General features: G+C 39.6%; 1 protein-coding gene and 1 long non-coding RNA gene across 2 annotated transcripts; one reads left to right on the forward strand and one right to left on the reverse strand.

Moving 5' to 3' along the window:
- The first annotated feature begins 9986 nt into the window (after positions 1-9986).
- Positions 9987-22380, forward strand: IRAK1BP1 (interleukin 1 receptor associated kinase 1 binding protein 1). Its single transcript, XM_066315048.1, has 4 exons — positions 9987-10271; positions 16722-16787; positions 20637-20767; positions 21754-22380. The coding sequence occupies exons 1-4, from the start codon at positions 10005-10007 to the stop codon at positions 22022-22024; spliced, it is 735 nt and encodes a 244-aa protein (XP_066171145.1). The 5' UTR covers positions 9987-10004; the 3' UTR covers positions 22025-22380.
- Positions 22361-24569, reverse strand: LOC136358899 (uncharacterized). Its single transcript, XR_010743176.1, has 2 exons — positions 24466-24569; positions 22361-22581 (listed from the first exon to the last, which is right to left on the reverse strand). It is a non-coding gene; the product is annotated as an uncharacterized lncRNA (long non-coding RNA).
- Positions 24570-27024: the final 2455 nt, after the last annotated feature.

Here is a 27024-nt window from a genome sequence, read left to right on the forward strand (position 1 = left end):
ATCACCTGTTATACAATCATCTTTATTGCAAGACAGTAGGTTGATTCACTGGACTATGTCACACGAAACCACTGTATTTTGCAAGCTCTTACTGCCATCTTATGCCATGTTTTGTCACTGCACAATCCATAGCATACTAAAAATTGGAGAAAAGAAAAGCTTTTTTACATATAGCATTGCCTTTCACAAGTGTTTTGTGATCTTATCAGCACATTATCAGCTGGCTCTCATCTCTGCACTTTCAGTTCTGCAAGAAAATATTGAACACCAAATTTTCTTTGAAGATGATGAGAACTGAGAATCCCTAGCACTTTTCAGGATGGTGTTAGAGAGGTTAATAAAAAGCTCTCCCCTTCAAAACTATTTCTTCAGTAGCTCATTGCTTTTCAGATATATGGCTTGATTTGCACTGATTGACTCTGTGGTTCCCAGTACTGCTCAGGGATTACAAAATAGATGAAGAAAGAACTGTAGCTTTTGTTCTGTTTAAAAAAAAAAAAAAAAGCACCTTATAAATGGTGAATGGTGTACCACATTCATGGTACACATAATTTGCACTAAAATAATTTATTAAAGTTGCTGATTTTAACAGCACTAAATGACAGAACACCAAAATGAGTAAGACACAAGGAAAAATAATGGTCTATAATGAGCAATCATATTTTATGCCACATAAACTCCATTTTCTTAATTATGCAATCCTCCTAATTATTGCAATCCCATAGCACAATTTCGCAAAACAGCTAAAATTTGTATTTATTTTTCAGTATGTGCTACAATAAGTCCTTTTCAACACACTTCAATAATCACTTTCAAGGACAACACAGTCAAATGAGAGCTGCAAAATATTTAAATATTTGGCTTTCCCTAAAAATGTGGCAATTACTGTTATCTCAGTAATACATCCACAGGAGAGTTATTAAATGTAGTAGGATCCTACTATTTAAAAGTAAAATTACCTTCTTCTGTGCTCAGTTTCCTGAGAGACGACGATTACACCCCCCCCCCCCCAAAAAAAAAATGACAAATTGATGTGATATTCTCCATTCTGGATTACACATCCAGCTCTCCTGTCCCCAGGATAGGAAAGACACTGACCTGTTGGAGAAGTCCAGAGGAGAGCCATAGGGATAATCAGAGGGACAGAACACCTCTCCTATGAAGAATAGCTGAGACAATTGGCATTGCTCAGCCTGGAAAACACAAGACGCCAGGAAGACCTTACAGCAGCATTCCAGTACCTTAAGAGGACCTATTGGAAAGCTGGAGAGGAACTTTTTACAAGGGTCTGTAAAGACAGGACAAGCAATAATGACTTTAAACTGAGATGAGGTTTGGATTGGGTATTATGAAGAAATTTCTTACCATGAGGATGGTGAGGCACTGGAACAGAGGAGTTGAGAATATTCCATCTCTAGAAGTGCTCAAGGCCAGGTTGGATGGGCCTGAGCAAGCTGGCCTAGTGAAAAATGTCCCCACGCATGGCAGGGGGGTTGGACTACAAAATCTCTAAGGTGTCTTCAAACCCAGGCCATTCTATGATTGCCTGGCTGGAGCCCTGTTACAACCCTCTGTTCTGGGGCACACTATGGTGTGGTGAAATCTAAAGTTATAGGTTGTTGCATTCTGCTTAGTTGCAAGGAGAAAGAGTGAAGAATCTCACCTAAAAAATTCCCAAAAGATGCCAGATTGGTATAAACAGAACCATATGGTTAATCTTATAATTATTTATTTTCCTTAGCATTTTTATACCGCTCTGTGATCTGTCTTTTTAAAGTTCTAATTCATTATTCAGGTGCAAAATAGGATCCCTCATGTAAAAGAGGGATATTACAGTCATACATACTCAAGGTCATTCAAAACACTGGAGCTTTTATTATTTTCTCCATAGATCTAAACCTTGTTAATTAAAGGCCTTATTAATACAAAAAGAGGAAGAGTAAATTTAGAGAAAAATAACATGAATTAACTTTTCTGAGAGAACAGGGTTAGGGTTTTCAGGGAAATATTTTCTGAGGAAGGACATAAAGCAGAGGGTGATAACACAGTGAATTGAGGGAACCCCAGAAAGGTGGGTAAAATCAGTAAAAGGTAAAGAAGAAGATGAAACACACATCGGTTGAGTAGAGTGAGCGGGGAAATGGAGGGAAGAAAAACCCAGAGCACATAGACAAAATTCAAGGTCTTCAAAAGTGAGGATTTGAACTCTTATCATGGAAAGTCTGAGAGGTAATTAATTAAAGCTTGCCAAAAACAGAGAAAGAACTTTTCTTTCATTTTCCAGTAACTTCTAATGTGTGGAGAAAAAAGTGTTGGCACAAAAGCTAGGAAGACATTCCTAACACCATTCCACTTACTCTTTTAAGTCTGTCACTGTGTCACTACCTGTTTTCTTTCTAACTTTCATCTCCCTGAGTACATAAAAGCAAATGCAGCCTTTTGCTGTCAGCTGCCCTGGTCTGAGCCTCTCACCTCTGCTTCCACTTTGCATCCAAAGTCCTGCACACCATATTGCAGCTAATTTCTGAATTGCCACACCTCCCAAAGCTATTCCCACATCTTTCTTTCATCATCTACAACTTGATCTTTGGACGTGTATATTTGGAAGAAGTATCTGTCACATGCAACTTTACAGTTTTTTTGTTTATTAATTACTTCAGATCAATAGGCATAATTAACAGTAATCTTAAAGTCATTGCGAAGATCCGTAACAAAACTAAATTTTCATCTTATCGTAAATATTTAAAAGATGAGAGACACCATGCACTGATTTTTTTTTTCCTTCAGAAAAGGTGAAGATCACCCAACGACTGGCCTAGATTTAAAGCGATCAGTTCTTTAACTTTTCCTCCAGCAACTGTGCAATAGCAAGATCTCATCTGCATTGATATCTTGGAAAGGGAAGGTTAAGGAAAAGAACTCTTCAGCCTGTGTGCAGTGAAAATATGGATTTCCTCGATTCAAGAGATTCAAATTTGGGAGTCAAATCTAATAATGAGTGCCTGGGTAATTTAATGAAAGGCAACATTTGTTGCATCCCATACTCAATTAATCTTGTGCTTCAAGACATGAAACTGTAACTTTCCCTGCAGAAAAATAAGTTGTTTTGTCTCTGTGACGTAGTAATGTGACAGTGGGATAGGTTCAGTACACTTTAACAAATAAGCAATATATAAGGAAAGAATGACTTCTAATTTTTAAAAAATATTTCCTAATTCAAGCTTGAATTAAAAACAACTAAGCATTGATTTTTAAAAGTTACCTATATTCCATTGTGTCATTCGCATTACATTAAAAGATTGAGAATGAGCAGACAAATGCCACAAATAGGACCGATAAAAACTGACATGGGGGAAAAACAGCCCCGGGCCCAGACTCTTCAGAGTTTAAGGTTTGTTGGCAAATCAGACTATACCTATCAGCAAAGAACAGGGTCTAGGAACTGAGTCCCAGAAAGAAATTTGGGATAAAAACTCCTTTCCTTTGCATTTCGAAGCTGGGACCAAGGTCTCTGCAACCAATTGTGAGAGAGGGAAGTCACAGAAATGGTGCAGAAGGAATTTTGCTTGAAAAGAGAGACCTCAGCTTGTGGAAAGGAGGAGACTATGGGCTACAGTGTCTCTTCCTTGATGCTGATTATAATTAAGTACTGAATCAATGCATTCCTTGAATCAAAAGGACGTATGCAAACATGAGATGGTGAGGACAGATAAGGATGTGCAAAAACTCTGTAATATCAGAGGGTCTTTTTAGAAGTGGGTAGCCTAAAATCTGCCAAGGGCTGCTGAGAAAAGAATAGATTTGTTAATTTCCAGCCTCTTCTAGTCTAGCATTTTCTGTTAATACAGGTGGCATATAATTTCATCCTTTTTTATCAATAAGAATAATTAATCAATAAAGATCTGCCCAAGAACATCAAGAGGCATCCCATAATATGAAATCTTTCCATCAAGACAGCAGAGTTCCTCAAGAGTTTGGTAAACTCACATCTAAACTTTTGAAAGCTGTGTGGCCTTTCACAGATGTCAGGACACAGGAATTACTTTTGCCCTTAAAATCCAACATTGCATAATTCTCCTCAATTTTATGTCTGCCTCCACAAAGCTTCTTTTAAGTATTCCTGCTGAACATATAATTGCTGTAACTGTCAGGTTCTTGGTGAAATTATCAAGATTTATTGCCTTGCTAAAAAGGAATATTTGTGGAAAATTAACATCCAGATGTTTAGCAGCACTTTTATATGAGAAGCATTCATGTCTGCTCATTCACAGTTATCATGAGCTTCTAAGAAAATATAAAATTATAGACTGGAGAAGATATATGTTCTTCCCTCCAGAACTTACAAAAGCTCAGATAACATTTTAAAGAAATTGTATTAAAATTATTAAGCACATAAATTTTAATGAAGAGTTTAATATAAGCCAGTATCTTAAAATTACATTGCAATTATTACATTCTGTAAGACTATCTTCAAGCTACAGCTTTCTTTATAATTTATTTTTAAAATATTTCACGTACATTTTTGGCAAAGATTTATTTATTTCTTACAGAAAATAATTCCTTGCAAATGCAATTCCAAAGACCACTTCAAGTAGCCACTTTGCCTTTCTGTAGTGTTCATACCTTTGAACAGAGACTGTGACTCTTTACAATTTTAGCTGCTGCTGAGCACAGAACATATAACATTTCAGTGATGTCTACCAGAGGGAATAGATTTAAATCTTAGTTCTACTAGCCTGAAACCTAACTTTCTCTCTGACAGCATTATTAATATCAGTATGTTCAATGATTTAAGGCTTCATTTAGTCATGACTGAAGTCAACCTGTCTCTTAACTGATTTCAGTAGCAGTCGTATTCAATCGTATTAAGCTCTTCATAGTTTTACAGAAACGGACAAAAATTATGTAATTACTTCTACTTTGTACTGTGGGCTTTCAATCAGTAGATTAAATCAACACCAACAGCTAACTACAATCATAGAAGAAGATAATTACTCACCATTATATGTTAAAGTTCACTTTGAAAAGCAGAGTAAAGAAATCTCCACTTGTATTAATAAGACCAATCAAAAACTAGAAAAGGTCAGATTACATCTGCTCTCAGCCTGAGACAGTAGCTTTGTATGGAGCTACATCCAAAACAAATAATCTTGTCAAATCACTACTTAGGAGGAAGTCTATTTTAAATAGGGTAAAAATGTGATGAACGTGTTCATATTTTCCAGAAATACTGGAAAATTTTCCAGCTACTTCCTCTACTCTGGCTGCAAATTCTGAGCAGAGACTCACTAACTGACATCCTGAGCTACAGAAATCATTAACATCCCTTGGAAATTCTGGAGGCACAGCCGAAGTGAGAGGACTGAAGGCATTTCCCTTTCTCTGCAGACCTCTGTATGTTGTAAAGGGAAAATTTTCTCACCATCCTCAACTCCTATGAGCCCTAGTATGCTCCCCTCAAGCCTTGGCAAGTCTGCTTTTCTCATTAGTCCATGAGGGGAAAAAAGCCCTCTGACACAGCTTTCCTTACTATAGGAGATTTTACAGAAATCATCTGAATTCTACATGGGCTCCATCTTATCCAGTAAATGTTGATCTTGAAAATAAAACACCAACAGGGACAGAGCTACTAGTGTTGGTCTCTTTTTCTTCCATGTTTCTTCTTAAAAGATAAAAGATACTCAAGTAAAAGTTTAGAGCTTGCTGGTGTTTATTATTAAGAATTCAGTAATTTAGAATTATGACAAAATAATTTTAGATTTTGAAGGATTATATTCCATTTGTTTGATGTAGCTTTCTGAATTTTGAGTTTCATATGGTTCTGAAAATGAAACAGACCAGGCTTACAGGGGATATTTATTTGCCCTACAGAGCGACTGTCAGTGCTGTGTAAGAAGTGAGTGACAGACTGATTTTGCATAAAAACACTGCAAGGAATAACCAAGTATACTTAAGTATGACACAGAGCCTCTGCTCATTAAATGTCTTGCAGCACAATAAGTAAGGAGCTGAGACACAAGACAATGGAACAACATCAGTCAACATTGCTACTGCAAATTGTCCTTTCACAAAAACAGCATTTGACAGCAGCTGTAGCAGAGATTTCCTCATCACACACATTCCAAACCTTAAAAATCTTACCTCACTAAACAAATCCAGATCCATTGCTAAAAGACATAAGCAATGTAGCACTTCACTGCTACCATACAGAAATAGATCCAAACATAAAACCATCCGTTTCCTAAGGAAAAAGCCAAATCCCACATACGATTTAACACTGTCTCTATTTCTTCACAGTCTGTAGTTAAGTTTTCAATTTCTTAATTCAACGATAAGTTAGCAGAATTATATTCACAATTAAATTAGCCTTTCCAACTCTAAAACAACAGGTTAATCCATCAAATTCAAAGATGCCTCCTACTCAAAATGTAAGTCAGGAAAAGCTTATTATCTGTAGATTTGGCTCTATATTCAAATTCTGAGCGACAGACTCTCTATACACTTAAACCTGAGCTTTGCAATGTATCTTTAAAGAGTAGAAAGGAAAAATGTGCCTATAGTAATTAAATTATCCCTGGTGTATGATGTTCTTTTAGTGTATACTAACCACTCAGTCACATTTGACCTTGTTGCACAGAAAGGTCTTTTTCCATAGATTAGTTTTCATTTCAGGTGATTTTATATCTGGCCTTTGAAAGATCTTCTGGGATTCAGCTAATTAAGCTCTTAGATATGATACCATTTTGTAATATTTCTACAAAACACACTGTGTTCCCCAAATTTTAAAGATCCCACAGCACTGAATTTTGAAGTATGTAAAACCTATGAGATTTCATTGTGTATCTACATACTGAGTACAAATACCACCATAGATTTTGTTTCATATAGGCTGTCTCATAAAAAGGCAAATCACTTTTAATCAATGGTTAAATCAGAATTATCTTGAACATGAAAAAAAATGGAGAGTACATAATTTGGCTTCATTACATTATCCAAGAGTTCTTTAAAAGCTTTATTAATGATTTCTTGATAAGCATCATTTAATACTTAGAGTGCGTCGATTACATATTTAAGTAATTCCTCAACAAATATCTTGGGGGGGCAAAAAGGTACGTACAGGTGTGACAGACTACTTACAAAAGCATTTAACTCTCTGTTTAATTAAATAATTTATTTATGAAGAATATACATTTATCATTTCCTCTGCACTCATTTTCCTTTTCATATTTTGTTTCTTAAAGCCAGCAATACCCAGAATATTCATGCATGCTCTCAAATTGATTTATTTTAAGTGACTAGGCACTGAATTTTTTGGATTTTGTTACAAGCTGCTTCTTTGACTTGTCATGTAACTTTGATCAAAGTCAGTAGCACTCAAAGTTTTAGGAGCCTCTGCTTCTGGTTGTTCCTGCTGGGAAACATGGAGTGTCATCTCCAGAGGTAATGAATACCTAAGAGGTTCACTCTGTTTCATTTGAACACTTTAAGTGTTCAGCAAATACAGAGAGAAAAACAGATTCAAAGGCAGAAGAGTCCAAAAGTTATGAAGCAGGCAGAAGTCACTGATACCTCTTAAGGCAGATGTGATATTAATGACGAGCAAGGAAATTTGTACAGAAGCCGTCTAATGTCAGGACATGAAGCACACACCACACCAAGCAGAGTAATGAAAGAGAAAAAAGACAGGGCTTCAATTAACTCCCTCAGTATTTCTGCTTCCTGACACCTCCAAGAAATCTTCATCTGAGTGTTAAAATCAGATCATGATGTCTTTGCATGTCATGTTTTTATCTAGGAGGAGAGCACAGCAATATTTATCTGTATCATGTAACACAGACTTTCCAATATTTGCAATATGAATTCTGAAGGCTGCAAGACCTTGTATAAACATACAGTACCATTGCAGCCTCTGTGCTAATTACAGATTTTAGGTGATCCAAACACAATGTACCACACTTGTATACAGCAATGACATATCCAGAGTCCTTCCCAAAAATCCTCATACAAACGAGATCAGACATACAGAGCTCATCACTGAACTACTCATTTCATAGTCACTCTGACCAGCTGAAGAACTGGGTTGAGAAACACCTCATGAAGTTCAGCGAGGGGAAACACCAAAACCTGCATCTGGGGAGGAACAACGCTATGCGCCAGTGCACACTGGGGCTTCACTGGCTGGAAAGCAGAAAGAGACAACAGGTGGATCATGGGCCCCCATATGGCACAACAGGCCAGTGGCATCCTGGGCTGGATTAGGGGAAGCATTTCCAGCAAGTCAGGGGAGGTGATCCTTCCCCCTTTGCTCAGCACTGGTGAGGCACACATGGAGTGTTTTCCGGATTCCCCAACACAAGGAAGTTATGGACATACTGAAGAAAGCGCAACAAAAAGCCATGAACATGATGAGGAGACTGAAGCACGTTTCTTAGGAGGAAGGGCTGGCAGAGCTGGAACTACAGCCTAGAGAAAGATCAGGGACATCTTATCAGTCTCCATATACATGCCTGATGGATGGAGGACAAGGAAGCCAGAATGCCTTCCGTGTTGCCCTGTGGCAGGACGCAGTGGATACAGATTAAAACACATGACACTCCTGTAGAAAATAAAGTTTCGAACCGTTAATGACGTGTTTTAATGTTAGGTTACATGGTTGTTTGTTAAAATGTTTCACGAGTTAAGGTGTCTACTTAAGTAATCACTGTTGTTCACTGTTGTAAATGTTTGTATCAACTGTTAATGCTCCTGGTTGCTCATCCCCTACTCAGTACTGACATGAGTTACTGTTCCAAGTTTACTAGGTTAAAGACTTATTCATTTGTATCCCTTATCGTTCCAAGTTTACTTGTTAAATATTGTTGAATAAATTCATTTGTATACTTTTACCCCTATCACTCGTCCCCCACTCTGTACTGCATCCATTTTGTCACTGCATCCTTCCCCTCGGGCACTGCCTCCGCCGCTCCCCGCACACCCCTAATGGAGACAACACCCCCTGACACGCGAACCAGAGAACTCCCACGGACCACAGTGCCCAGAGGAAGTGGAGTGGACACATAAAAACCCCTAGAGCCAGCGAGTTATTACCCGGACAGGACTGCAAACTACACCAGTGAACAGAGAAAACGTCGGGCTACTTGCTGGGGCTCCTTGCCTGGTCACCATGACTCGAATAACACCCGCTCTGCAGGACCACTCCAGACCTACAGCAAGCTAGAGGTCTTCCTGGAGACTCCTGGGAGGTGAGAATACCCGGGTGTGCCATACTGGCGTGCCAGGTGACAGAACTGACTGTCTCCTTTTCCAGGTCATCTTAGGAGCCGTGGAGGTGTGTGCCGGGCCCCCTTCCCCAGGCTGTTCTTTTAATAATAGCTGAAGTCGCTCCGGAGCTAGTCTCCTGGCCTATTCGTAAAACTTCAGGTAAACATAAAACCCCTATATTTTTATTCTGAAGATGGCCAAACGCTGACTTGGGTTGCTCAGAGAGATTCTGGGATCTCCATCCTTTGAAATAATAAAAATTCAACTGGACGCGGACCTAGGCAACCTTCTCCGGATGAGCCAGCTTGGGCCAGGGCATGAACCTCGTCTTCTTGTCCTGTGCTTAGTCACTTTCATGGCTGGGGGCCACGCTCAGGCACTGCCACGGCACCCAGGACACGACAGGAGGACACAGCCTTAAACTGCACCACAGAGGTTTAGGCTGGACATTCAGAAGAATTTCTTCACGGAAAGGGTGATTCCAAATCGGAGTGTTCAGGACGAAGGGGGAATCACATCGGGAGGTGTTTTAGGAAAGACCGGACGTGGCACTCCGTGCCATGGTGGTGCCCGGTCACAGGCTGCGCTCGATGATCCCAGATGTCTTTCCAACCTTCCCGGCGCCGTGAGGGCGCCGAGCGCGGCGGGCGGGAGCGGGCGGGCGCTGTGACGTGGCGCCGGGGTTGCCATGGTGCCGTGAGGGGCCGCCATAGCCGGGCCATGGGGCCGCCGTAGCCTAGGCCATGGCGCCGCCCGCGCCGCCGCTCTCACGCGTCTTCGCCGAGCTCGACCCGGCCCCGTCCCCGCTCCCGGAGGGACAAGTCGGGCTCCCGGCGCTCTCCGAGCGGGAGGTGCACGTGAGCGGCAGCGCGGAGCTGAGCGCCCGCCCGGACCGGGCGCGGGTGTCGCTGCGGCTCAGCAGCCGCAAGGAGGCGGCCGCGGCGGCGCGGAGCAGCGTGTCCCGCCGGCTGCAGTACATCGCGCACATCGCCCGCCTGCGCGGCGTCCCGGTGAGCTCCGCCGCCGGGGGGAGGCCAGGGGGGCAGCGGGCTGCGGAGTTCCCGCTTCCCGGGGCGGTTCCCGGTTCCCGGGGCAGTTCCCGGTCCCGTAGGCAGCCGGCGGGGTGCGGTGCCGTCCCGCTGGAGCGGCCCGGAGGAAAGGCGCCCGCGGAGGGTCTTGGTGCCGGCGGGAAGCGCAGGTTCGGAGCTCCCTGTTCCCTGCCTCGGGAACCCCGGGGACACTGCTGAGAAAGTCTGCCTGTCTTTGGAAGGCTGCAGCCGTGCCAGCTCCAGCGGAAAAGGTGGAATGTCGCTGCCCGGGCTTTCCAACAGGTTGCTTGTAGAGCATGTGAAAGTCATCCTGCTTCCACTCCCACGGCAGTGGAATCGCCGTCCCTGGAGGCGTTAAGGAAAGGCCGGAGGTGGCTCTCAGTGCCATGGTCTAGTTGACACGGTGGTGTTTGGTCAGAGGTCTTTTCCATCCTAATTCCTTGATTTGTTCGTGTAATACAGCATTCCCCCGTGCGTGCGAATGACACTGGTAAAGTTGTACACAGCAGCATAACCTGTACCTGTGTGTGTCAGAGTAACCGTGTGATTACCAGAGCTTAGCAGCAAATACATACAGAGTTCTTTCCTCTCTCTCTCTTCTTTTGTTTTACTTAAGCAGAGAGGTTTTGAAAAACATGGGATATGATCAAGGTAGCTGAAGTGACAGAAGCCCCTTATGGACCCCAAAAGTTCCTTTACTGTAGTGAGTTTTTTAGCCTCTAGAAATAATTTCGCAACAATGAAAAAAGCATAGTCTTGCCTTTAAAGCTTTGTCCAAAGAGTAAATGCTCCATAAGGCTGATATTTGTCCTAACAATTGTGCTGATGATGTTTTTGGATTTCACGAAACAGTTTTGGACAGTGTTTCACACATAGGGCTCTTAAAACCAGGGGGAGGAAGCTGATCTTTTATAGAATAAGTAGTTGTTTTTGAAAGTTACTTCTTATTGAAGCTCCTTAGGAAGGTCATGCCTTTTTGAGTGTGCTCACAGATAAGCTGGGGAAAAGGGAAATGATAGTTTGCTATGGAGACCAGATTATTCAGTGGAGTAAAAGAATTACAGAAGGGTTTTCTGATACTGCATGGATGTTACAGTGCAAGTCAGAGTTAGTAAATGCAAAGTAAGAGAGTACATTACTCTGCCTAAACAGTGATGTGCCCACAGTGAAATTGCTTACCCACATTTCAGATGCTGCATGCTTTTGAAGAGAAGTACTGGCTCCAGCTTTTCATTTCCCAAACAAAATAGGATTACCTGGCTATTTTTTTAGCTGTTATGCGGTCGCTGCAGCATCTATAGAAATTGTTCAGGAAAAAAGAAGGCAATAAAGAAGACCACTTAGCCCCTGAAAAGTTCATATTGCAGCTCTGGGACTAGATGGCAAGGGGACATGGAGGCTGCTCTGGGCTGGGTATTGATCATGGCTGAGGACACATCTGTAACAGGCGGCATTTGTCATGGGTTCCATTGCCATCAGGATGACTCGTTCAGCCTAATTAGTGCATTTTTGTAAGGGATTACAGGTTAAATGCCTTCAGTTTCTACTAAGTGAGTTAGCAGGAGTTAGAAGTGGTGGATTTTAAGAGGAATGGGAGAAGACAAAGCAATTCAGCGTGCATTCATTCTTATTAGTAGAGAAAATGTTAAGCTTTGTACCTACCACGATTATCAGCTACCAGGTTATGGGGCATTTTCGTCCTGACTGTAATTAAATAGCTCTTCATAGAGTGGCTAGTTTAGAAAAGATAGTTGCAGGCATTTACCCTACAGTGAATCAGAACAAATTACTCCCAGTTTTGACCTGAGACTGATTGAATTGGAATATTGCATGGAACATCCAACACTTGCTGGCTGGCGCACAACAGGAGTGGGCAGGGTGTTAAACAGGTAAGTGTACTTTAGAGGGGCTGTGTGCACCACTCCAGGCTAGAAAAAAGGATTGCAAACTGAAATAGGACTTGAACAAACAAATGGTCTTATTTGGGTTTATAACGATCAGGTTCAGAAATGTAATGTGAGCAGGCAAGCAGGGTGGAGAGTGGGCTGTTTTTACAATGTGAGAGCATTCAGTGTCTTATTATAGTTACAGTAATTTCACAGTAATCTTTTTCTGTTTCAGAGATGCTGTGTGTTGGAGAATGGAAATGTTCTTTCCACTTAGTTGAGAGACTGTGAAATGCTGCTTGAGTTCTGGGTTTCTCAGTGTTAGCAAAGTGTTAGCTCTAGGGAACTCTGAGAAAAACAACATGAAGTTATTTTTTTTTTCAGAGTAGTTCCCCACGGTATAATTTTTAGTGCTTTGTTCCATCCAGTTTTAAATCACTCTACTGCTGGAGCTTTTATTTGCCTTGCAGCTTTTCCACTAACAACTCTCACTGCTGGCAATTTGTTCTTAACTGCATTTGCTAACTTTACTTGCAGCTAATACCATTCTAGACAACTGTAAAATTAATCACTCTTCACAACCTCCATATGCTTCTAGTTGTTGCAAGCTTATCTAAGGCCTCTTTAGAAATCATCTAACTATGCTATATATTTATTTTTAATTAATCCACAGGACAATTTCCTTAACCCTTATTGTTGCTGTAGTAGGAAGTTAGTGAGATCAGAAGTGCATAACCTTTGTAGCAGCAGCAGGAGCTTGCATTAGCAGATTGTCAGGATGCCTGGGGGCAGCACCTGATTTCCATATACATTTACACAGGATTTTAATCAGAAATAGATGCACATAGTGGCATTTATTTATAGAGTGCTGTAAGTATATGCGGCACTTCAGAGCACAGAATGTGGTTTCCCCATTGATTTTACTTTCCCTGCAGCCTTCAAAGCAATCTCCCTTAATCAGCCCAGATGCTCAAAAGTAACATTTTCTTCCTTTTCTCTAGGAGAAAAACAGATTTTATATTTGCCACCTATGATTTATTTGGGGAGTGGTGTGGAGAGGACTCTTGTTTTCTTTAATGGCTATATCTCACAGTTGGCATTGGCGCTTTGTTTAAAATAACAGTGATAATATTTGTTGTACCTGTCAGAGTGTTATTGAACAAAACAAACCATCTGGCAAGCTATATCTGGTAGGCTCTGGGTTAGAGGTTGTCTGAACTGGGATACCTCCCTTGGATTTATGTGCAATATTCTCCATATTTTAAAACTTATTCAGGGGTCACAGTTATTTATGCAAATCCATTCAATCAGTTAAAAAAGTTTTTAAAGTTTGCTCACTCAGTTGCAAAATCTTCCAATGGGAGTATATCCTTGAATGAAAGTAAAAACCTGTGTAAGGCATCACCTTTTTTATATTACCACATATTTAAAGAAACATCTCCAGAGTACCCTGCATTTGCTGAATACAAATCTGCTTTTTGTCTTTCTTGTAATAACTGTTATATATACTTGTTATCTCTTCATTGAGCAGCAGAAATTTTTTCACCATAGGTTTTTGGGTAATCGTTCTTTCATCTCGTGCCAAACAGACAAAACAGAGTGAGGGGATGAGAGGCTGGAGCACAGTTATCCAATCCCAGAAGGTGCTCACCATCCTTAACTATCTGCAGACACTGTGGATGAGTGTCAGGAGACAGGAACATACATCAAGGCTCTTATTAACAATTTCCATGGTGCCAAGAACAAAAATGTCATGATCAGATGGAAGAAGCCAAATCTTTTGATTGTTGAGGTATTTTCATAATTTAAAGTTATACTGGATATATCAGTCTAAATGTACAAATAGATTTTTAAGAGATATTTTCAGGTGTCTCCAGATATTTTTTTATTTACAGTTACACACATCAGCATACATTACCCAATGGGCATTAGTGTACATTCCAAACTATAAATGCTTTCCCTTGCTCAGGCTTGGCTTGTGTGTCATGAAAAGGTCTCACAGTTTTGTTAAGTCATTAGCCAGGAGCAGAACACATAATTTTATATGCAGATGGGCTGTTCTCTTAGTGTGTTGTTACATACATATCTCCTCGAAGTGTGCTTTTGCTAACTTACCCATTTATTTTTTTTCCCCTGTTCTGGGGAAAAGGGCAGTCATTCCTATAAAACAGCCTGTGTCATGAAGGGGGGCACAATAGTCCTGTGATGAAGACATTGTTCAGAAGGGTTGTGTTGAGTTGAAAAGAGTAAAATATAAAGCAAAACATATTTCTGGACTTGATATGCTCAATAGAATATTGACTATCTTTTTCATCTTTGTTTATTTTAGAATGCCTGCAGCAGTGATGTGATGGCACATAAAAAATAGGCTTTTTAAGCAGAATTCAAGTGTGATTCTGTTAACAGTCATTCAGTTGAGATACCAATATTGTTATATTTGTTTGATTTAATTTTTTTGTTGTTTTTGTTTTTGTGATTCTTGGCCCACAGATTTAGAAAATGGAGAAAGTTATTCCGGATGTCCAGAACACCCGAAGTGCAGCTTTCTCTAAGTCACAGTGAAAAGTATTTCTTCTGTGGCTATTGCAATCAAATGAGTATTTCCTCAGCCAAAATATGAATAGTAGACATAAACAGTAGGGAAGAAAAAATTTTGCTTTTGAAGTAGTCTCAGTCTTGATTCCAATTTAAAATTCTATTGTCTCCTACCTGTCTTTTCCATATCTTTGTGTGAACATAGTCACAAAGGGAAGGGAAGTACCTAACAGAAAATGTATCAACAGAAGGCCACCTTGTTATGACTTCAGCAATTATTTCGTCCATTTATCTTCAGTAGCACATACTGTCAAATTTGGTGGGATTAAAACTAGCTGTGAAGGAAATTTTTTAATACATGGTGCAAAATGATCTTTCACTCTATAATATCGATCTTGCCATAGCACTTGGTGCCACAGGATGGCAGTGTCCTTAAATACACAGGAACCTTGGGAGGGCACAGCCAAATTCCAAGGCTTGGATCTGCTCAGCAGGAAAGGGAACCTGTTTTTAAAAAGGATTGAAGAGGGACAACAGGGGAAAACAAATGGATTTTTTTTCTATGTTTACAGTTGTTTTACAGCACAGCTATTTCTGTAAGATACGACTTGTAGAAGTTTTTGTTTGCTGTGTGGTAATGTCTATAAGATACATCAAAGTTCTGGGGGAAAAAAATCTTTCTTGACAATTGTAATTGGATTCTATCATAAATAGTAAGATTTGCCCCATTTTGTAAATTAAATGAGCTGTGGGTGCTAGACTTGTCTTGATGATTCTCTAGCAAACCCCAGCCAACTACATAAAAGAAAAAAATACAGCTTTTATGGACTACTGGCCCTTACTAATCCTTGCTCTTACTAGAAGAGGTTTTCTGAAAATATCTAAAAAAAGAAGACTGTTGTGCTTGAATTTGAGCACTACCAATCAGTCATGATACAGATTTTGAAATTTCAATTTTTCATAGATTGCCACACAGTAGTAATAAAACCATATAATACTTTTAAAGGAACATGCTTCTCATAGTTAATGTAATTTGCATAAACTTATGCATGCATGCATGGTGGATGATAATCTTGAAGACTAGAGTGTCTGTAGGAAATAATCTGACACAAAGCATCTTTTGAAATGTGTCAACATTGAAGGCAAATATTTCCTATGCAAATTAATTTAGTAAATAAAACTTGTTTAGTAACTGGAAGGGCTGGGTATCTGCTTTACTGCAGTTCATGGGTGTTACATGCAAAGCTGCAATTAAGCTGTAGGCTGTGCTATATCTGCTGTGTTATGGTAATTTCACAATAAATTGTTTGTTCAAACTTTATTGCAGAAGGAAGTGGATGAATGGCAAGCTGGTCAAATATTCACATGTAACTGCAGTTATTCTGTATCTTCCTGAGTCCAGTATCTTATTTATATGTCCTACAGGATTTGCTAGTGCTCAGTGCAGCCATTATGTTGACCAGTGTAGCTGCTGTTGATGCCAAGGTATCACTGGTGGAGCAGCCTTTTCCAGGGGTTACCATTATGCCAGAATAATAGCTGCTCAGTCTATGTTCATATGACCTTGCTACGAGCTGCTGCTGCTGCTGCAAAAATATCTTAAAATAGGGGCCTAAAAAGCACTTCTCACATACTAACTTTCTAAAAGCAATTGAAGCTTCTAGATTCCTTGTACCAGATGAATTTACAGTTGCACACTAATGCACACAACTTCTACCTAGCAGCCACTTTTATGACCTAATTGTTCTCTTCAAGGGAAGAGCAGCAAAATCATATTATAGAGCTACTGCATAATTGACTTAGAATAATGCAAGAAGTTTTTAATATCCAGCTAGTTTTTAACTGAAAATACTTACGTGGAAAATTCAAAATTTCTGTTGCAAAGTCATAGGTAATATGCCAAAACAATTGATCTTTTATAGGACACCATGTACATACAGCAGAGCCTGATTTCTGTCTTCTAAGGTTATATTCCTCTATTTTGTTTTAGGAAGAAAATATGACTGTAACAGAAGATTTTAGTAGAGTAGAAAATACTTACCAAATGGAAGCAGAGGTATGTATTCAACCTAACCAAAAATAAAAATAAAATAAAAGAATTAGAAGTGTGTCAAGGACCTATAAAATTTGCAAGTCTTTTCTCAGACCAAGGAGCATAGCAGCAGCATAGTCCGAAAAAACTTTTTAAGGACTGCAGTTTATAGCAGAGTTCAGCTGCAGTCTTCTGTTGTGTGCAGAGCTTGTTTTCCTCTCAGATGAATGTGTGCTTTTTAAACATTACCTGATGCTACAGACAGGCATATTTGGTTCTGGGGCAGTATGAGCAAACTAACAATTCTGAACTCTCTTTCACCCATAGCCCTTCCTGCCCTCTGCTTCTTGCAAGGAGTTGGTGAGTTCAGAAAGCTGCCCCAGTTAATAACCTGTTTTATTTTCTCCAGCTCAGCTTTCTTTTTTTCATTATTTTAGCTCCTTGAACTGGGAGCAAATGCAAGATGTGCTTAGACCACAGTTGCACAGCACCTGAATTTGGGTCTGTTCTATACAGCTCTGCCATCAGCTTGCTCTAAGTAAAGCTAAGCTAATTGTTTCCTGGATAATTGGCTCAGAATTTTGTAGGTAAAAAGTGCTCTGTGAAATGCTGATATTATGGGAATAATCCCATTTACTTCAGTATCTGCTAAAGGAAGTATATATTTGCACATTCATGTCATAGTAGGAAATAAATGCTGTGCTTGAAACATTCACTGAGAAAAATTATGTATGTTCAGCTAATGTATATTTTTAGACCATAAAACTTTAATCACTACCCAGCAAGTTTAGAGATTCTTACCAATTAAACCTGGAAGCCTGCAATAAAATGATAGCTGTTTTATAGAGCTGTGGTTTACAGCCCTCTTAAGCAGGTTCAGCCTCCTTAGTTTGCTTGCTTTAAGGCATATTCTCATCTAAATAACACTAATAAATACAGAAATGAATGAGAATTTGGAGAACAAAATTTGGATTTTAAAATTGATCTTAAGATACTTAAATGGTGTGCATCAGTGTCACGTTCTGAATGACTTCAGCTTCCTCATGGAGATACCTACTACCTTGAGAGGTTAAATCACCATGTTTTTTTCATGATCTGACCTTAAAAATTAAACATTAAAAAACCCCTCTATTATTAATTATTATATGAATTATTGTTTAAGCTACAGACAAGCTTAGGCTTACAACTTCAGTCCTAAGTGGTAACTTAACTAATTATCCATCTTCTGCTATGAGTTTTTATCTAATGAAGATTATATGTGGAAAGCTAATTGCTTGGATTTAGTGTTGATCTGTAAGCAGCTTGGACCAGCTGTAATTGCTGTTGCAAAGTTGTGTGATTGCCTGGGACCCGGGGGTTGGAATTGGAAAAATGTGGCCGCAGTGCTGCTGTTGTGGCTGCCCTGCATGCTGAGGTAGCACTGTGGCCACTCTTAATGCAGAGATTAGTCCCTCCTTGCTTCTCCCTTTATCTACATCCTTGTTTCATGTGCAGCTTCATAAACCAATGAAGTTCCATTGACCAGCATGTTTGCCTACTTTAGCAATATAAATGAATTTAAAACTCACTTCCACTCACTTCTCTGTTAAAGAGTTTGCCATTATATCTGTTGTATGTAAAGTCTTGGAAGTCCTGCGTTACTTCACTCTATAAACTACCATTTGTCTCCTGTAAAGAATTTTTAGAAGACTGAAAAATTCCCTGGCAAATAGCTATTTAAAAGTATAATGAAGCATTCAAGATACTCTTTCAGCTGTAAGGAGATAATTTTAATTCATGCTGTAACAAAGGAAAATATGCAGAAGAATGACGTTGTGAATAAGATCTCGAAGCTCTATAATATCTTTATCATAATAGTTCATTTATTGCATGACATTGTCATAGGAGGAAGATTATATTGGTTTTGTGCATTTATTAATACACTTGCCTCCTTATAAGCCATAACTTCTTGTCATTTACAGCCTTATCCAAACCTTGGAACATCTCTTATAGTTTTGCATACCTGATGTTACTTTTTCACACTTATAACCTTAATAACTGATGAAGTTAAAACATTTCTTTGCATTTTAATATTCAAGTATTCTCTGTAATTGTAAGTGGAATTTATTAGATATAGCTGTAAGTGGAAACTGTGATTTTTTTTTTTAGGAGGGGGAAAGCAAAATCAGCTATTGCTCAGTTGTTTTCTGCCATTGAGTGTACCTGTTCAAGTGTTTCTTTTTTAACAGTGAAGTTCCTGAATGCCCAGAAATGGCCCAGTCTGAGCAATTCATCTCCTGCTTAAGACCCATAGTTCTTTTGTTTCATCCCCTAGAAGCAATAAGTCTTATAAATGCTGATGGCAATCTGGAAAACACTATGGCAGTCCTCAGGGTGAGACTATCCACAAAATACAGCTATGACAGTTTTCTGGCAAAGCATCACAGGGGGATGTATGCTTTTTACATGTATGGCAAGAAATCCCACTGAAGAAAAAACTGTAGGTGTAGTCTTCAGTCTCTGTTCAATTGACACTGTACCTTCCAGAGCCACTGAACCAGTGCAAGGATACAAACCAGGATAAGGTTCAGGTACTACACCAAAAGGCTCTCAAGGATAACAAGATGGGAGCATTAATTTCTTTGTGATAATTGTTAATATCTACTTTTTTACCTTACTCTCTATATGAAGAATCCCCCCTCCCTGCTCACTGAGAGACCCAGCTTCCTTGCATTCTCTCATTCTCCACAAGGTAAAATCTCTGGAATGCACACAGGAAGCTGCTGCAGCGCAGCTGACAAGTTGTAATTTGGATTTCTGTGTCATATCCCTTCACTGGGGTAGAGTGGTGCATAGACTGCGGCAGCCATGGGGGCAACTGTATGTCACAGGTGTTGGCAGTAGAATTCTCTTTACTGCAGGTTTTTCTTCCACTCCTGTGGAAGCCGTATTAGTATGCAAAAAGAAGGAATTCGGGGATAAGAGAGAGTGTGAGCCTGACTCATGGTGAGAGCACTGTTCTGGAAGTGAAGATGAGGCTTTAGTTTTTCTAAAGAAAGAGTCAGGGATCCAGGATTTCTGATTCCTGAATGCTGTGTCAGTTCAATATCATTTCTTCAGTCCTGGCAGCTGTGCTTTACCACAGAGAAAAGCTGCCTCCTACCTGGAAAGTTGCTGCCTGGCTACACTTTGCACCAGGAAAACCATTGGGCTATGGATCCAATGCTGATAGTGATTCCTGCTTCATAGCATTTGGGAAGGACCTGAATTTCTAATGCACCTTCATTTAATGCTTCCTAAAGCCAGAGACAGCTAGGTATTTCAATTGTTTTTAACCCAAAGTTTGAAGTGCCCAGTTCCCTCTCAGCACTGCAGTAAGTCTGTTCAGACAACAAAGGATTTGGAGCCCACCGCAAGCTTTGGCTTGGCTTAGCTTAATCTCATAGCTGAGGTTTTTTTAAACTAATGCTTGGAATTAAAATGCAGTTTTCCTTCATGCACAATGTTTTCCACATCATTTTGCATGAGCTTCTGCATAATTAACATCTAGCAATCCAAGAAGGGACAAACCAGGATGCATCCAGTCATGTGCACCAAGGAGCACATTTGTTCTTCAGATTGTCTGCATACCAAGAATGCTGCATTTCCTCAGAAAGGGATTTCTTAATCTTCAGTTTTAAACCATTTAATTAACTTATTTCTGTTGCAGACTTAATGGTAGTCTCTAGGACTATATAGAAGTCTTATAAGTTCATAAATGTTGGAGTTGTATAAAGGACTAGTATCTGTAGTTACCTTATAGATGTCTGGCCTTCTAGTGATTTAAATAAAAGTGTTGAGTCATAGTGGAAAACGAAAATATTACTCATGTGATGTCTGTTCGCTCACTCCCAGGTCTGTATCATATTCAGTGATTTTGGAAAAATGCAGGATGTTTGCAATCTACTCATTGAAAAGTTAGGAACTTCTGTCACCATCAGTCCACCTCATTTCTACCACACACCAGAAGCCACAGACACCCTTCGGTAAGTTCTCTCACACGCCAAAAATCTTACAGCCTCAGTTAATATGAATACATAATTTATGCTGTTTGCAATGGGAGCAAGTAGTTTCCTTCACACCTATTAATATTTATGTTAGAGATTTCAGTATTTAAGTATAACTTATAAATTAATGCTGTTCAGCCTAGAAGATAGAATTTGTTCTTGTCCCTGTGCAAAAGCAGAATGTAATAAAAATTATTTTCCCACTGATTTTCACTGGAGTATAACCTGCTCTGTATCTTAGGTCAATAGAACTTGGCTTTGATTACATCATCATGTGTAGATTTCATTTGTATTTATTCATGAGGGTGCATGTGTGTTATCAGGTGTTGATAATTTTAAGTACCCTTGCCAATTCCCATTACTGTTAGCTGCTGACAGGATCTGGAAAGAACCATGTGTTGCACTTCCTCAGCATCAAAATATGCTGCCCTGAAGCTCCCAACTGTTCACAGTCCAGGATTCTCCCACTAAGTGGGAGGAACAGAAGGAAGTTTAGTTTTGGTTGGGGTTTTGCCTCTTTTAAGAAAAGAGGCCTGGTCCAAAAAGTAAGCTTAATTAGCTGCTGTTAAAGGTTCCAGACATGCCAAAAGTGAAAGTCAGAGGTACCTACAGGAGATCAGGTAATATGGCCAGTGAGGTTAAGCAGGTGCTAGTATGCCTTGCAGCTGAGCCACTGAAATGCCTGGAGCAAGGGTTGAACTCTTACTCTGCACAACTCAGCGTGGGTGCCTGCAGCACACAGGAGTTAGGAATGCTTGATCTCATCTGAACTAGTGAGGGTGCTGGCATTTCCTCCACACACACTCCCCTCAACACCCAAGCTGTGGCCCAGAAGCTGGGGGAAGGTGATGTGCCTTAGCATCTCTGCAGTTACAAAACCCATGACATTAAGAAAAGAGCTTGGCATGAACACTGGTAGGTCAGTTGGACCTGCTGGTTATTGTGCTGCTGCTTCTGCCTCTCAGGCGTCAAGTGTGCGTCACTGCCGTTGGGAACACGCGCCGGAAAGCCCAGGAGGTCTGTCGACTCTTTGGCCAGGCATTGGGAAAGCCTTTACTGATAAAAGAAGAAGAAACAAAAGAATGGGGAGGCCACATAGACAGTCACCTGTCACACTCTGCTGATTCACAGACTCTCCAGGAAAGAATCCAGAACGCTACTGCTTATGCTTCTTGTAGAGTGTTTGCTGTGTTTGAGATAAAGGGAAAAGAAAACAGGAGAAACAAGTTGCTCTAGAAACCTTCAAGCCCTACACATTTCTTAATAAAAATTGTATGCTTTCTTGTGCTTTTTGATGTTTTTTTACTTCACTCTTATGGTAAGTCTATCCCCTAAAATTAAGATTACAGTTAATTCTGAAAATACATTTCACAGTTGCTTATTTTTGTTCCCTGGGCCCTGTAAAACAGCAAGATATTTATGTGCCAAATGTTTGGCACTCCTGGCTGAAACTGTGCTACATTTACACCTTTCCTCCCAAAACTGGAAGGAAATTAATCCCCACTGCTGAGTCATGGCAAACTGAACATGCAGCATGTTTGCTTCTGACAAAATTGAGTGTTCAACATAAAGCCTGCTTAGGAATGTTTTATTTGATCACAGGAAAAATATACATTTTATCCTGGAGTCTCTTTGCTCAAGCTTAAAAAGGACATCTGTTGTCTGGATGTGCATTACATGTACAGACACTGAAGTCCTCAGTCATGAGGGTAGAGTTTTTTCAACCATGGCTGCATAATGTATTTTGATCCATCATATCCACTGAAGTAGGTTTCCATATCAGGGTGATGCACCTGAGAAAAAAATATTTCGAGTTGAAGAAGCATCAGAATTGATAATAAATATAAACTGATACTTGAATGAATTATTGAAGTTACTGCACTGCTTGAAAACTCCTGATGAGTTTTTAATGTACATAGAGGCACTTTCAATGGAATTTTCTGTGTACCATAACCAAATTCTGTCGCAGCTCTCTCCAAGTACTTTACAAATGTTGAACAGATCTCATGAGATGTTACAAGCTATATTTACACTAGCATCAGTGTTTAAAATCAGCACCGTTTCTTACTGAAGCAGTTCCCACTCATGTTGCTCTTACAGGTATCTGGTATTTCTTTTAGCTGGGATCAGTTATCTAATCCAATGAGGCAGCAGGAGCAGTAAAGAAGTGGTGGGTGAAATGGTGAAGACAGACCCAGGTGATGGCCTTAGGTCCAACATGAAGATGCAAACCCACCAAGGACAACCCAAGCCTTGTCTTGATGCAGGAAGCCCACAGTGAGTGGCACAGAACTCTCAGCTGGGAAAGGATCATGATAAGTCTAAGCATTTTCTGATGTCTCAACTCTTCAAGAAATTACCATGCCTATGTAGGCTGTATAAAAGGCTGAGTGAGGGCAGTCCACAGACCTTTTGGAACTTGAGGCATGACTCACCATCTGAGTTAATAATCTCATATAGATAACTTTGAAATACCTGGTTTTGTGAGCTTGTTACCAACAGTTTCTCTAATAATCTGTATGGAGAATTAACCTGCTATATAGCTGAATAAAACAATTCAATACCTTAAAAGCTAATTCCACAAGGTAAATATTTAAGATGAAGTATCTGTTTCTCCCCATGGAATATAAAGTAAACTGAAGGTAGCCAGCTAACTGGCATAGTGAAAGGTGCATTTTTTAGACAGTGTGGGCAGAATCCAGTTTTAAATATTTATGATACTCATCTGTAACAGCATAGTTTCTGCTCCTAAATTCAGGCATGTTGGCATATTCTTTATTAAAATTGGTGGCTAAAACATAGGACTGAACTAAGGCTTCTCCCAAATAAAAGAAATGATTATGTCACACTGTGGTTGAGAGGGGTCTTTTATGTGCAGTGGCACAGTTTTGAGAGAGAGTGTGGAGAGTCTTCAGGCCAGTCTGACTTATACAATTCCTTTGGGAGGATTTTCCAAAAGGCATAGGGTACCAATTTGAATCTGCTCTGTTTTACTAGACCAAGCCTCTCCTCTTAGAGGAATGGTTACACCTACTTGCTGTTATTTTAAATACAGACCCTGCCACTATCCACAAAGAAAGCATCCACAACACCAGAGGAGTCCCTCCCAAAAAGCCATCTGTATGTGGCATGCATGCCTGAAGGCTGTTTTCTGGATCAGAGTCTCAGACTAGTTTAAAAATCCAGTGTGCCTTGCATAAGCTGGGAATCAAAAGCTACTTCAACCCTGATACGCAAAACAGAATTTTTGGCTCCCAAGCAGTTTTGCAGTTAAAAAAGGAGACATTCTTCAGTCTGGGCAGCAGCTGAGCAGGAGCTGTTTGAAATGCAGGATTTTCAGAGTAGAATTGAGAAACCAACATACTTTGCAAGATCCCCAGAAATCACCAAAAAAAGGTCTGTGTCTGCAACAGCCTATACATAATGGAAATCAAGTTGCTCAAACACTTGCAAACCTCAGCAGTTGGGTACTTTAAAGTGGGTAGTACCTGAGTTTGGTAATTTTTCAGCTTCCAAAACCCCATCCTTGAAAGTACAGCAGTAATTTGTTTATCTGCTTTCTCTATTAGTTTTCACTAACTTTACATCCTAGCTAGTATCTATTAAGCCAAAGTTCAGCCAGCTTTTAAACATACAAGATAACAATCAAGTTGCAACTGAATCAAAATAAATATTACCTCTAATCCCATAATAACTGCTATCTCTTCCTCAGGAACATAAGCTGTAGATTTGCGAAATCCATTTGCTTTGTTAATTAGAATTCGATAGTGAGGAGTATCTTTTACATCCTATAAAAATAGAAAGAAAACAGACAGCCTCAAAGAGAGAAGATGACTAAAGATTACATATTATAATCAATTCACTTTCAGTGGGCTTACAGAACCTAAATCCACTTGAGATACATGTGTGTGTGTATATATATATGTTTATATACATCTATACAGCCAGTTCATTTTTATACTTTTACCAATGTCAGAATTAAATAATCAGAAATGCAACACACAAAGTTCTCGGTATATCTGAAACATTTTTTAAGAGTCAGGTGTTTAATTAACCTTTTTTTCCCACAGACCTTGCATGAAACGAGACTTGCAATATCCTTGCTTTTTGCACATAGTCCCCATGGCCATCTGCTACCACCCTTCTTCCTTCACAAGTGACAGCTGAACTCCAGAGAGGAAGAGACAAGTTCAGAACACAATGCCATCTCCAACAGCCATGGTGCCAATCCTGGAGAGATCTAAGGCAACTTCTATGTGCATGTATATATATGAATCTTCCAACAGAGAAGTGCCTATGAAAACAAATCCTGAGCCAGGAAATATGGGCCATGATATTTGCTGCTATCCATTGGCATTTCTGCCCAAAGCAGCCCACAATCTAAACACAAAAAAGTGATGGATCAATACAGATGGAATTTATGAAGCAATCAGTATTGATCACTGAACAGGCAGTGATTTTGTAAAGATCTGGAAGTCAGAGAAAGGCAAAGAAAAGTTGGGCTGAAAACTTGGCTGTTTTGAGGGATTTACAAGGACCAAGCTTAGTAAGCTGCTGCCTAAAGGTCAGAAGGCATTTTGCAAGGTGCTTATGACATGATAGGCAAAGGCAATTAAAATCCCCAAGCCAACAAAAGACAGGTAAACCTCTTGTCATCGCTCTTAATAAAGATGAACAGAGGGCTGCTGAGACAGCAGAACAATGGTACATAAAAATAATCACTGTCTGCTGGGAAATTCTTGGGGGTTTAGCTGGTGATAACACTACTAAGAGGAGAAAAGAAAGCAAAGATGAAGGTGTTTTAGAAGCTAAAGATGAGTGACAATTGGATAAAATTACATCAGGGAAAGAACCAAATGCACAAAATGGGTCTGAATGTCAGTTCCCAGCTGAACATGAATTTTCTGCTATAGGTGAAGATTTTCATGTTTTCCTCATTTTCAGTGCTCTGACTTAATGATTAGTGTCTTCCTGCCACTTGAGCAGCATGTCACTGGCATGCAGAGTATGCAGCACTGCATTACCAGATTGGCACTGTCAACAAAGATTTAGCATCTGATTTTCAAACACAAGAACTTAAGCAAGAGAAATTCAAAGGCTTTAAGAATTCTAACAAAAATGTGGTTTATATAGATTTAGACTCCAAGTAACCAGATCCTCAAAAACATTGCTTTCTCACTGAAACTGATTAAGCACAGAGGATTACTTGCATTTCTTAGGTGCAGTGAAGATGCCACCAATTATGGATAACCAGATAAAGGACTTAACAGTGTCTCAACTTTAGTTACACAGCAAGAGAAACCCATTTAGACATCATAAGTTGACACTGGTACTTTAAATACAACACTGTGTATAAAAAGTGAGTAGTTTTAATTTGAGATATGTCCACTATAGCCCTGACCAGCAAAGCTTAGCCTCTAAGTGGTGTAGAAGCCAAGCTGTACTGGGACTACACTGCAGAAGCAGCACAGGTACCACTCAGCTACACAGGTGATACAGAACTCTGGAGTATTTGCCACTAGGATAGCAGGAAGCTGGTCTGTAACAGTGTTTCTGAGGGTATTTTAACTGAGTTATTCTGTGTATGTATTAATAAAGCAGGAGTTTGGTACATTCAGACCTGTTCCACTGGAGAATATCTGGGTTGTAGTTGTTCTTCTGGAGTGTTAGCTTTTACATCCCATCCTACAATGACTCCTGAGTAGCCAAATCTTCTGTGAATTATTACCTGGCCCACAGAGAACTTAATATATTCAGGCTTTGGACTGTGAACATGAGTTGATTCTAATTTAACAAAGAAAGAGATAAGGAGAAAAGGATAAAAGTTTGATCAGTTATTTAAAACATTTTAACAGAAATTATTCTGACTTCTACCTGAAGAGAACTGACAATTAGATTAATAGAGAAAGAAGAACAGGTGCTTTGTTTTTTCTACCAGAATATTAATTTCTGTATTTTACAAAGGAACTACCACTAAGAAAGAAAGACACTTCTATTTGTATGCACTTGATATTACATAGGGGTGTTAACAGAGTTTTAGAAAGCATTAACAGGTGTATACATTGACAATTACTTAAGCCTCACATACAGTATTTTACACTGCTTACATGTAAGTAGTGTAAAATAATATTGTGACACTATTTTTTGCCAGTTTAGGTCACAGAATTCTTTTGTTCAGTCTGATTACGACTTTTCCAGGAACAAAGTAGTCAATTATTTATTTTTCCTTTTATGAA

The sequence above is a fragment of the Sylvia atricapilla genome, chromosome 3 (genome assembly GCF_009819655.1).
Source record: "Sylvia atricapilla isolate bSylAtr1 chromosome 3, bSylAtr1.pri, whole genome shotgun sequence".
In the NCBI taxonomy this organism is placed as follows: domain Eukaryota; kingdom Metazoa; phylum Chordata; class Aves; order Passeriformes; family Sylviidae; genus Sylvia; species Sylvia atricapilla.

Coding starts and splice junctions, on each gene's coding strand:
- IRAK1BP1 (XM_066315048.1), top strand. CDS start 10,005: ATGGCGCCGCCCGCGCCGCCGCTCTCACGCGTCTTCGCCGAGCTCGAC. Junction 10,272..16,721: donor CCCGCCTGCGCGGCGTCCCG/GTGAGCTCCGCC, acceptor ATTTTGTTTTAG/GAAGAAAATATGACTGTAAC. Junction 20,768..21,753: donor GAAGCCACAGACACCCTTCG/GTAAGTTCTCTC, acceptor TCTGCCTCTCAG/GCGTCAAGTGTGCGTCACTG.